We start from the raw sequence: 13,027 nt of genomic DNA on the forward strand, positions 1-13,027 counted from the left end.
AACACAGCAGCAGATGCGTTTGATGGTAGTTTTCTATGGTGCCCGTAATGTGAAGAACACGTTATTTGTAAAACACACAACAAATGTACGGTGCAGACATGGGAAGACAAACAAAATATAGAAGGTTGTGCCCTCTGAAAGATGACACAACTGTTGAGTACGCTGCTGCCACTGGGTTACTTTAACCAATAAGGGTCCATCTGCTCAGTTTACAGATGCTATTTTAGAATTTGCGATTACTGGAATGAGCCATTTATATGAGCTGGACATCAGCCACAGGTAAAGAATCTTCGCAAAATCTAATTAACTGCGCATTTGGTGCCTTTCAAGGAGTTTTGTGGTATCCACTATTCACTCCCTTCGATGCAAGATGAAATCAGACTTTTAATTAGATTACTTAGAGCAGGGAGGAGGGGAGGGCAACCAGCTAATTTTCAGGTAACTGTAGACATTGCATGTGGATAGGGCAGGCCTTTGAATTGTCTGTTATGTGTTCAGTGTGGCTGTTTTTGACACCTGCATTCCAAACCTTACGAAATCGGTGCTTTAACTGCAGAAGTCATGAATTACTTGCTATATTTAAAGATTGAGGGTCTGTATCTGATTGCATTCCTTTTCCCAGGTAAGTCTTCCTTAATACAATTGTTGTTCTTTATTAACGATCTATTAACATTAAAAATTATGGGGAAAAGAAAATGTTGTGCCAGAGAGTTAACTGAGAGGTGGAATAGAGAGAGATTTACTATACCACATATATTGATACTATATGGTGTTACTATGAGAGTGTTGTCAAATAACAGATTTTATTTTCATTCTGCGCAAGGCTATCAGAATTGACATTTCTTTCAACTATATTAAATTAGCCCACGTTGTATCTGTGTGATTGCAAGGCAGTGACAGTTTTGCATTTGGGAATATTTTAATGTGTTGTCAAGTGATTATTCCCCCTGGATTACTGAATTAAAGTTGCCATAATACATTCTAATTAACTCACGTCTTATCCTGATTTGATATAATTCTTAGATTCAAACTTGCAAATAACTGGAAGCCTTTAAGAAGCAGTGGAAGTAGTACGAAATTAATTTATTTTATGTTCCTTGTATTTGTTCCTGTAGTTTTTAAATCTGCATCATAATGCAATATGAAATACTCCCCTAAATGAGATTTTATTATTTTCGTAAATAGTGACATTTTAATGTCATAGATATATTTATCCAAACAGCAAAAGAACAGCACATCCCACATTTTATACTGCCGTTAACCCACAGTAATAATAATTAATGTGAGATAGAGATTTGTGATTTTACTTGTTAAAGAAAAATGATTTCTTGATTTTCTTCATGGGCTATTCACATCATAAGTGCCCCCTTCTGATGGGCTGTATCTCATTGGATCTTGAATCACTATGGGGTGTATTCACTAAACACCAGATTGTAGTTAATTAGAGATGCAAAATGTCGGCCAAAATAGTTGATTTTGAAAATAAAAATGGCAGTTATTTTGCAATTCAGTTTTTATTTCATCGTCATTTGTTGTTTAGTATTTATATCATGGGTTTATTTTCAGACCTATAGGTCCGTTCACTAAGCAATGGTTTGAGAACAGCTCATTACTGACTTGCAAAATTTAGCTTATCTATTTAAAATAACTGACGCAGATAAAAAGTAATCAAATTAGCAGAATCTGAGAAACGTTCCAATTTTAATAGATAGACCGCTCTAATCTCTCTTTTTCTGTACGAGCTGAATAGTTAAGATATTGCAATTCTTTCCAACCTCAAATATCACAGTTATGTGTTGATTTATGATTTCTGTTTTTAATCTTATCGGTAACTACAGCTGATCACGTTAATGCCTTCTTTAATGCATCATATTGCTTCAAAGATTAGTGTATGCTAGGGAGCAGGAACCGTTATAATTGCTTAATTTGAAAGAATAAATGGTGTAAATGATTATAATGAAGATGTTAAAATATAATAGTAAGTCCAAAGTAAGAAAAAAATAATATACATGCCCTAACCGTAGGTTGAAAAATTAGATTGGCGAGGGCAGGGAATAGCCTAAAATTAGAAAAAAAAAATAATCTTTATTAAATAGAACACATAAAAGTTCAAAACACAAACACTCTCTGAACAAGTAACATAAATCTACTCTTGTAGACTGCTTGATAAAGACCTTGTTTGAGGTCAGTACACTGCTGCTGTTACATCATTCACTGATCTTCAATTTTGAGTGCTTGGATCATCTTTGATTTCTTACCTAAAGACTGCGCCATCATAAACTTGCGCGTGAATACGTTTATGATGACCTAAATCGCCAAGAGCTAAATAGCCCACACCTATCAAAGAATTAAGCAAACTGATACAATGCAAAAAGTTAACCACGAATGTCCACTAGAGCAGACGTAACAAATAGTTACTAGTGAAGGTAATTGGCTGATAAAAAAAAAGAAAGGATAGATTGCTAGCTACAATCGGGGTATATATAAATACATATAAATGGCCCTTAAGAATTCTTTGGCTCATCTATACATAGCAAAAGAGAATGGAACCTTAATCTAGTGATAAAAAGAACAATACCCGAGACTACCTCAGCATACTGTAAGGGATGCATGTATCTACATAACTAGTAGAGGTATACCTCTCAAGTAGGAGCAGACAGTGAACTGAAAAACAACAAGTGTTACGTGCTACCCATAATGTGAAAATAGGGAATAAACTAAGTTATCACAACATAAGAGAAACCCAAAGAACATTACGGTATTTAGACAGACCTTCGTCAGAGGCAGAATATAATAGTCCTGTGTACTATAAAAAAATAAATGTGTGTTACTTTTATTGACAGAAATGTTTTATGTTATGTAAGTTTGAGTTCCTGTATAGCGCTTCTCAATGTTGTTCTCTAAGCTGTTAATATGTATTTTTTTATTGATGTGGTAAGCCACATTGTATCATCCTGGCTGGAATCTTCTCTTTGATAAAACCGTCAATGTGCATTAAACAGGGTTCATTGTTTTCATATAGAAGACCGCAATGTAATCTCACTGTAAACTATTCTCATTAATAGCTGTGAGGCCAGGAGCCTTTGCTACTGATGTTTCCAATATGAAGAATTCGAGCCTGCATCAGTTAACCAAACACCTTCTGATCAACTATCACAAAGGTGTGAGGCCTGTGAGAAACTGGAGTCAAGCCACCACCGTTTCTATTGACCTCTTTCTCCACGCTGTCTTAGATGTTGTAAGATACATTCTACTTATTTTTAACATACCTGCTATGCACCACCATAAATATAATAGGATATTTTTCTTTGTTTTGGAGAAGCTAAACAGATATTTACAGTGAGATTGTATATTTGTTGGTTTTGGTGCAGTAACAGGGATGAAGATGGGATTCGATTCATGTTTTTACCTAATTTGTGTTAGTCTGCAACTTATCCCTGTTTAGTAGATATGTTAATAGAAAGATATTATACAATAGCCACCGTAAACATTACAGGAGATTAATCAAAGTGTTCTGAAATGGTCTCTAATATGATCACACTTCTTACATTGTTCTTAAAATGGTATAAAAAGTGGTGACTTTTCTCTGCTTAAATTCCATGTTTTTTTTATTCATTTTAGAAAACACTGCCAAATATAGAGCATCACCTGAAACATTGCAAAACGGTCTGTGACACTTTGATAAATCTCCCTTACTATGTTGTAACGCATGATCTTAATAAGATTTCCAATTCTTCAGACTTGAAGCATATCTTCTAATGTGTGCCTTGTGAATTGTGTCCTAACCATATAAAAAATGTAGACTTGATGGCCCCACTTGTCTGTTTTATTAATTATTATTGAGTTATAAAATACAAAAGGCCAGATTTAGTTTTCCGATGACAAAAATAAATAAATAAAAGACAGAAAAGAGAACAGAGAGCCTATCTAAAACGATTTCACATTGCCGCTGCCCACGTAATAAAATCTACCCTTACACTGGTCAGCATAGCTTGTTGTTCTGCTGTAGACTTGCGTAAGGAGTAAAAGTTTGCTTTGGCCGAATTCTTTTTCACGAAATTGAAATTTTGTTTGGGATGAACGACTCTCATACGTGTAAAAGTTAGAATATCGTCCATCGAAAAAGATTCTGTTAAATATCAGAAGAAAGAAAAGTAAAAGAGAGTTCCTTGAGTCTAGATTTGTTGCCCACTAAAAAAAGTTAAAAACAGTAGTTGAAAATATAAGTTTATTTTTCTTTCTTTTTTATTTCCCTATGTGTACTATACATATTTTCAATGTCCCAGAGGATTGGCAAATAAGTAGAAATACTATTAGCTTACTGTAGCCTGCTGACTAGGGCAAGCACAGGACACAGCCTATGTGGGACATTGCTTTTCAGCCCTTTACTGGATAGGACTCATTTGGTGTGTTATACCACTCTTCGAAACCACCATATCTGTTGATTACCTCTTGATGGTTATCTGTGGACATTACACTTGGGCACTCTATTTTGGGCAACTTATTAAATATACTGTAGCTTTTTCTTGCAGCCAGGTTATCCCTTTATCTATTGTGGCTGGTCAAATGCTCTTTACCCTCCTAGACACTATCCAACGTTATTATTATCCCCTAGTGGCCAAGTGTGGGCATTGCAACGTGTGTATTAATATATTTTGGGCAACTTTTGATTAAGCTGCAGCACATATGTGTTGACTAACACAGCCCTGTGATAATGAGGACCCCTAGTGATTAAAATTGGGCATTACACATAGGGAAAAGTTTACACATGTATATTAAACGTTAGATATTTTTTTATATTTTTTATACTTCTCGTATGGCGTTTATTCTTCCACACAATCTAATACCAAAAAGGATGGGAAAATGGGTCAGTCAGTTTACTGAAAAATATATACACAATATAAATATAATGTGCATATGTGCAGAACACATTTTATTGCCATTTGGTTTCCAGACAAACTCAGGAAAAAATAACCAACTGTCAGGTTTCCTGCACACTTACTTCCCGCAGAAGCTCAGAGTGCCGTGATCCCCTCCAGCATTCCATCTGAAGCGTGCAGTGTGTATATATGTGCGACCAAGCAAACTCCCGAATTCGGCATTCGGCGAACCAAACATGGAGTTCGGTAGACAGAATTCGGCGCACAAGAATGACATCAGAGGTCAGATTAGGAAGGTCAAGAAACTTCCACGAATAGTGGTCAAGTCCAATTGGAAAAGGACCAATCAGGTGGAAGTGATGCCTATATATACTTACCTCACCCATTACTTGTTGCCCTGTTGTGGTTTCTTGATAACCCAATAGTGCGTTCCTCTTGTGTTTCTTGGTATTGTTTTCTGAATCTTGTCTATGTTTATCCTGTCCTTTGTTATCCATTGACTTCAGCTTGTTTAATCATATTTTTTGATCTCTGTACTCCTTTGACCCTGGGTTGCTCTAATGACTCTGTTAGTTTGATTAACCGACCATTCTAAGGACCAGTATTACGAACTTATTCTTTTAGTGATTCTGTCTGTCTGTTCAGGTTCCAGGAATCCTAACACCAATAGAGGGAAAAAGAGGAAGAACATTAACAATATAGTTAAAAATATAGTGTGTAAATATATATTTCTTTTTTTTTAAACTCATTTTTTCTTCCTTTTCTCACTTGATCCATCAATAAAATCATACTTTATTGGCTGTTCCCTATCTATCAATCATCTCTTTTTTGGTGACATGGGCTGAATATGTTCGGCCATCGGGCTAGTTACTTGCTGGGTTACATGTCTCTGTGACGCTTTGGAGATACATAATTAAGCCAAACAGCCAAAGTGTGGGTGAGTGCTTTTGCGTTTGTGTATGAGTGTGTGTGTGGCCAACCAGGATCCGACCATCTTCGTAGAGTCAATCCCAAAACACAACTCGTAGGCAAATCTCTACAGAGAACAGATTTTTTAACTTGTGAGTAATATTATCGTTCCCTCCAGCATCCTGATTAATGACTCAGGAACTAATTAAAATGTGAGAAAGGCTGGTGATTTGTTTAATGTGTCATCTGAAGGTGACGTTGCATTTTATCAAAGGTAAACCAGAAACAACTTTACAGGCAAACAAATAATCAATTAGAACCTAGTCTGGACTTACCATAGATTTTGTTTTTTCTAATTTAGGTGCATAGATGATGCTGTTAATTCTGAAAACATTTTCTTTACAATAAATTGCATTTTTCAGATTTCTCAATCAAACTTGATACATAGTGTATTAACCTTTATAACAGATGTGTGATCATTATGAAAATTTATTGGATGTGTTTTTGACATATTTTAATGATTACTTTAGTGTGTATGAAGGATGAAGGCTTAGTTATCTTTTACTGTCTAGCTCCACTAGTGGTGGCATTTATGGGTGGAACTCCGGTTCCACTTATAAATACAGCCAAGTAAGAGGCATTTGCTCTCTGTGACACTCAGTATTTTCTGAATATCCAGCAAATTTATCAATCCAGTAGGTGAATGACCTGGTATTAAAGAGTTTTAGATAAAATTTGTGATCGGAAGCATGGCCGACGGACGTGTCTGAGGGGAGCTCCGCACACAAACATAGCGACAATCATAAAAAGTCAGTAGAGCAAACGGCAAAACCGAGACTAAAGGGCTCATACCGGAGTCACCCACTGACAGGGAGTCCTCACAAGTGTGATGGAGGTCCCGTCCACTAGCCCCGGCCAGACTCACACACTGCGGCCTACTTTGACGGCAGACCACATGGAGGGGGGACACGGCCGGTCTCCCAACCAACCGCCGTTAGAGTGCCACAACCGACCCGGTCCCCTCCCCCCCGGACCGGTGGGGGATATCCCGGTCCCACATGGGGGAGCAACAACTACACAACACTAGCGACTCACCGGCCTCCCAGGATACTCTTTACCGCCAAGCCAAAACAAAAATGGCAACTGCAGCAGAGATGACATGAGGTCTGAATGGGAAGCTAAATTCAATGCAGCCTTTGACAACATGTGTGCAGCGTTCTGGTGCCAGATTGAATCCCATGCAGCACAGACGCAGCCACCGCAGAATCCAGTGGACAGATATCAGCAGAAGACCCAAACCATACAGCAACTCCCAAGACCAGAGACACACCAAGCGCATGGCCCTAGTGCCCCAGTACGACACACCACTAACGTGGATAGCGCTGCCGATGCGACCACTCGTCCTTCATCTCAGCTGGGCGCTCACCAGGAGGAACTCCTCCACTGCCTGCCATACCCCCAGGGAGGAGATCGGGTACCAGTGGAACCCTGGGCCCACGATCCTGTTGATGGGATCAATGGCAAACAGGCACGATCACCTACTAAGGCCTCAGGCCGAAGACAAGTGGTCCCTGTACGCAGTGACACCATGGCAGCAGGGAGAATCAGCCGACCCCATAGCTGGAGAAGACACCCCAGCAGACTGGAGCGGATCTCCAACCCAGCAGGGAGCCAAGAGGCTTCTACCCTGAGGCACAACAGATAATCTCCCAGCAGCCAAGCCACGTTCATAACCTGCGGAGTTGGCTGAGTACTTTACGGGACATACTAGCTAGTGCCTAGCGCACATAACAGCGCATAGCAAGGACTTGGGCTAAAAAACCTCAATACTGCCCTTGGAAAAGCGGGGGGGGGGGGGGGGGAGGGAAGGGGCTAACTACACTGTATACACAACCTGCATACCCTTGGGGGACTCTTGCTAAACAACACTGTGAGGTCACTTCCTGGCCCCGCCTCTCCCATCACACAGAGCCGCGTGGGACAAGAAGCAGGAGACCTGGCAGAGAGGAGGTGAAGCTGCCAGGTCTTTTTAAGTGGGAGGGAGGAGGGGGTAATATGCTGAGCGGTAGGTTGCTGGGGCCCCAATCTCCATCAGGGGCCCCAGCAACCTAATAAAGGAAAAAAAATATATATTTTTTTATTATTATTTTTTCATTCCAGTTGGAGAGATCATGGCTGTGCAGCCGGGCCCCTGGCTGTCTCAGGCCCTCAGTCCATGACCGATGTGCCCAAGTGGTCAGTCCGCCCCTGCTTCAAATACTTTCCCAGACACAGAAGTTAAGCTTACATGTTTATAATTTCCAAGCAAAGTTTTTGAACCCTTTTATAATTTAGGAACCACATCTGCCTTCCTCCAATGCTCCAGTACAATTCCTTAAAGAGAATCCTGAAAAATTCAAAACAGAAGGTCACTTATTTCCACACTTAGCTCCTTAAGTACTCGTGGGTGAGTGGAATGAGGTAATAAGCGGAAAGCAAAAAAGGGAATAATAGTGTTTACAAACCCATTGTGCAAACAAAGTGTAAATATAAATGCAAATACTTAGAGTGGATAAAATTCCATGTAGGGTCTTATATAAGAGAGAAAAGTGGGTTTGTAAACACTTTCTTTTTTTGTGCTCCACTTATTACCTCATTCTGTATCTTGTATTTATACATGCTTATCACCTTCTGGGGCACTAGCACTATAGTGTGTAGCAGCCTTATTTATATATTCTTTAACACTGTTTTTTTATATTGTGTATTCTTTTCATTTGTTATCAGGGGTGGACTGACCACTCAGGCAGATAGGTCATGGACCGAGGGCCCGAGGCAGTCAGGGGCCTGGCTGTACTCATGCTTCTGCTGTGGAGATCAGCTAAACGCTACACTGCACTAATCATATGCTGTGAGTGCTCCGTGTGAGAGTGGAGCAGGGGTGTGATGTCACTTCCTGTCCCCTCCCATCCTCACACGGAGCACTAAACGCATTCAAGTCTCTATGCAGAGCGTGGAGACGTTGAACATCAGTGCCTCCCACTAGAGGTGTTCCTAGGCAGTAATGTAAAGTCTGCCTTTTCTCTGAAAAGGCACTGTTTACATTAAAAAGCCTGCAAGGATTGGTTGTGGTCTTCAAAGGGTCCAAGATATAATGTTGCCCGGGGACCCAGAAGGCTGTCAGTCCGTCCCTGTTTGTTATCCTTCTTAAAGAGACGGCTTTACCCATTTTTTTCTCCTTTTGAATGCCTGTTTAGCGCTTTTACAATTTCCACTATTTTTATACTCATGGGTGAATGCTGTCAGGCCCTGGAGCTTTCTTTACATTTACTTTTTAAGTTGCTACTGCACCTTGTATCGAGTCACAATTTTTCAGAAGGCTTTTTCCAGCATTTTTTTCAGTGTAACTCCTCTAATTTCATTAGTCATTGTACCTATTTAGTGACCTCCAAAAGAAGGGGGAATATGCATTTACTAAATACATGTGCACTTATCAAAACTAAACTTTTACTATAAGCTTGTATAATGTAATAATACATAGGGAAACCTCATGTCAAAAATAAAAAACATAGGTTTGTATTTGATGATTTCCTATCACATTCTGATAAAAACAATAAAATGAGAAGTAGGTTTATACAGGCAAACCACATTAATCGAAAACCATTCTGGGCCAGAGATATGTGTAATTTGTATTAAGGTTTGAATTAGTAAAATGGTATGGTTTATACAATATAACTTTTATAAAAGAATTTTATCATCTTCTTATATATTTTTTTCCCCAGGATGGACAAAACCAAAAGCTGACAACCAGCATCTGGTATCGACAGGTAATTTTCATCTATTCTTCGTAAAAGTATAGATCACGTGGGTATGCTGGGTCAAGGGAATTTTATAAAGCTCCAATTAAATATGACTTCTCCTATTGCGCCTAACTGTGCAGATGCAAAAGTGAAATATTGTAATGGACAGTTATGGAGAGAACGTAAGCCGATAGAAACAAGTGTAGAACAACACAAATCAAAAGAGAACTGGGACTGAAAGGTGTATTTCTATACGGCTGTAATTATAATGAAAATTAAGAAAAAAATAGATAAATGGATTGCAGGGTAATGTGAGGAAAACAGATGTTGAGAACATTGTTCAAAGACCAATGTCAGAATGAACAGTCAAATAGCACAGTCATGCAGACTAGACTCCAAGAGAGGAATGGAATTCAGCAAAGTCAAAATGATAACAGAAAAGGTTAGCAAAACTCAGGTTGCAGTAATTGTTAATGAGTGTCGACCAAACCGGAAGATTTGTTTAGTAATGAACTGCCATTTCGACAATATTTTGGCCAATCGGGTGATTGGTCGAATTTTCGAAATGTTGCTGAAATTTAGCAATTACAAGCAAAACGAAATGCGCAACGGACAAACGTGTTATTTTCAATTCTTATTCTGAATTCCACCCATAGATCCAAAAAAGAAATGATTGATGGGAAAAATGTGAAAGATGACGAGGGGACAGTCACTACATGTTGATTTTATTCAAAATCAAGTGGGAAGTGTCCAAAAGCAGGAAAAAAAAAATAGAAGCCGTAATCAAATCTCTATTTATACATTATATATTTAATAAATATATCATATATAAACATTGATTTTTTTCTTCACTTTTTGTCCTTTCCTCCCCTCCCCCCTGCCCCCCCCCCCCCCCCCCCACCCCCTTCTACTGGTTCATTTTGTTTCACTTGGTCAGTGAACCAAATGCTCCTATCAGTGTACTGTAAAATACATACATTTTTATTGCAGAACACTGATTGGCCTATTTTCACGCCATGTGGTTCACTGACCAAGTGAGAGAAAATGAACCAATTGAGGGCAAAAAGGACAAAAGTTTTTTTTTTTACAAAATCCATGTTTATATATGATATATTTATTAAATATATAATGTATAAATATAGATTTGTATAGATACGTTTTCCCAAATCTTTTTTCGTTAATGCAATTTGATACAGCTAATCCTCCGCTGATCCTGAAATTCGTAAGCCTGAAAAATGTTTGATTTTTTTGTAGTAATGATTTGGCTGAAATAAATGTCTTTGTTTAGTTTGCAAGAGTTTTAGAACTGCTCCAATATTGCTTAAATAATCATTTATTAATGATTAAATAACAGTAAGGTAGGACATGCTAGAATTTGTGAATAAAATAATTCTGTATTTTTCTATGTATGATTAACCATAACGCCTATTTATTAAGATAGGTGTTTAGTTTAGAAATGCCTGCGCTGGATCAGTGTCTTGGTGATAACTTCTATTTTGGGAATTCTAAAAAGACTTTTAACCAATTTTTGCAAAGGCATAATTGCGGCAATTTCGCTAAACATATATTGCTATGATCATGCTATTAAATAATTCCATTAAGCAATCTATGAGGGTCGTTTTCTCATTTTAGTGCTGGGAAGATGAGTTCTTGGCCTGGAATTCTACGCAGTTTGATGGAATTAAAGAAATCTCTCTACCACTTAGTGCAATTTGGGTTCCTGATATTGTCATCAATGAGTTGTAAGTAGAATTTACTGTTAGAGATATCTGATTCATTCGGAACCTTGAGTTTTTAACCATTGGGTTTATTTATCAAGTGAACTGTCTAGAACTCAATACAGGTTTGCAAAATATGTCTCTCTTTCTTTTTTTCTTTCTTTCTTTATTCTTAGCTTTCTTTCTCTCTGTCTCTGTCTCTCTCTCTCCTTTAATGCTGTCTTGCTCACTCATTCTCTCACTTTCTTGCTTAATATATCTACCTACTTTATAAGATATATCACTAAAATGGAAAAATTACAAATCATTTATGAGCTTAGAGCTGGATATTTAGAAGTTTTCTTAGTAAATATTTTTTACTAAGGCACATATTTTGTCAAAGTACAAAAAGTGTTTTTATTTTACAGTTTAATAACTTATTACACACACTTGAGGTTTTAGCAAATGTATTACAAAAAGAAAAGAATAGAGGATAAAATGACCCTGATGTTTTTTGTTTTTCTAACCATTTGGGGGTAAGAGGTGGGAAAGGGGGTACAAGATTAATGCAACCTGTTAGTAAATACCATTCTTTATATACCGTACTTGGTCAAGCAAAGACAGAATACACATATAAGGTGGAGAAAAACATGTAGCAACTCTTTACTTAGCAGGGTTAATCCAACCTCTAGTGGGTGTCATCCTGACGTGCAGAACGTCTATAGGAAAGCATTGACTGTTTGAATGCGCACACGGCAATTGGCGTGCATGCGCATTTCGCTCCACTTGGGAGCTGACATCGGCGGGGAAGGTGAGGTCAAAAGCGCAGAGGGAGCCTGGTGCTGGATAATGGTAAGCTGCTGAAGGGGTTTTAACCCCTTTAGTGCCACGGGAGGGGGACCCTGAGGGTTGGGGCACCCTTAGGGCACTATAGTGTCAGGAAATTAGCTTTGTTTTCCTGACACTATAGAGATTCTTTAAGATTTATTTAATGCACATATATTTGTGCATTCAAAGGGCCTGGGATCTAATTTTGCCCGGGGGCCCCAAAGGCTCGTCATAGAGGATTTAACAACTCTAACGCAATCTTTTAGGTGTTTCTGCCCTGTAATTTAAATGGACACTATAAGCACCTTTAGCTCAATGATGCAGTTTTGGTGCAAGGATCATGCCCCTGCAGTCTAACTGCCCGATTTTTTGACATTTAGGAGTTTAAAGTGTAGATTATGCTAACGTAGTGTACTAATAATCTTAATTTTAGGACAGGAGGCGAGTATTTTGCATTGATTTTCTTTAATTAAAACTCTAGCAGCAATCAAAAAACTTTAACCAATCAGAAAACAGCAGTCATCACAGATATAAGGTTGGAAAGCCCCCAATTCCCCCTCTTTCTTTGGTGTGAACGTAGATAGTCCCTTTTAACTGGAAACGGAAAACTGTAGAAACTTGTGCATCCTGAAAACTCCGAACTGTAACGAATTGTTGAGGGAATTACATTCTGCTTGTAGTCGATGGAAGTGCTCATACTGAAAAGGAGAAATAAGTGTAAGGTATTGGTAGTGACCGTGATTCCACATCTCACTCTTGTACATACATATATATACATATATATTTAATAATCGTCTATAAATTGAATGATATAAAACTCAAATTAAAGAGTTATTCAGGATATAACAACATCATAAATAACATATCAAACCCTCCAGAATTGTCATTAACTACATTCTAGAGAAAGGACTATAAGTTATAGCAGAAGTTAGTAGAT

At 38.2% G+C, this 13,027-nt stretch overlaps 1 protein-coding gene across 1 annotated transcript in view; it reads left to right on the forward strand.

The window, feature by feature from the left end:
- Positions 1 to 265: 265 nt before the first annotated feature.
- The window catches only part of HTR3B (5-hydroxytryptamine receptor 3B), a 34,747-nt gene continuing 21,985 nt past the window's right edge, over positions 266 to 13,027 (forward strand). Inside the window, exons 1-5 of the mRNA XM_063436617.1 lie at positions 266 to 279; positions 557 to 622; positions 3,066 to 3,238; positions 9,548 to 9,592; positions 11,198 to 11,307. Of these exons, the coding sequence (XP_063292687.1) occupies positions 562 to 622; positions 3,066 to 3,238; positions 9,548 to 9,592; positions 11,198 to 11,307 (389 nt within the window). The 5' untranslated portion in view covers positions 266 to 279; positions 557 to 561. The remainder of the gene's footprint in view (positions 280 to 556; positions 623 to 3,065; positions 3,239 to 9,547; positions 9,593 to 11,197; positions 11,308 to 13,027) is intronic.

Source organism: Pelobates fuscus, chromosome 11 (assembly GCF_036172605.1).
Source record: "Pelobates fuscus isolate aPelFus1 chromosome 11, aPelFus1.pri, whole genome shotgun sequence".
In the NCBI taxonomy this organism is placed as follows: domain Eukaryota; kingdom Metazoa; phylum Chordata; class Amphibia; order Anura; family Pelobatidae; genus Pelobates; species Pelobates fuscus.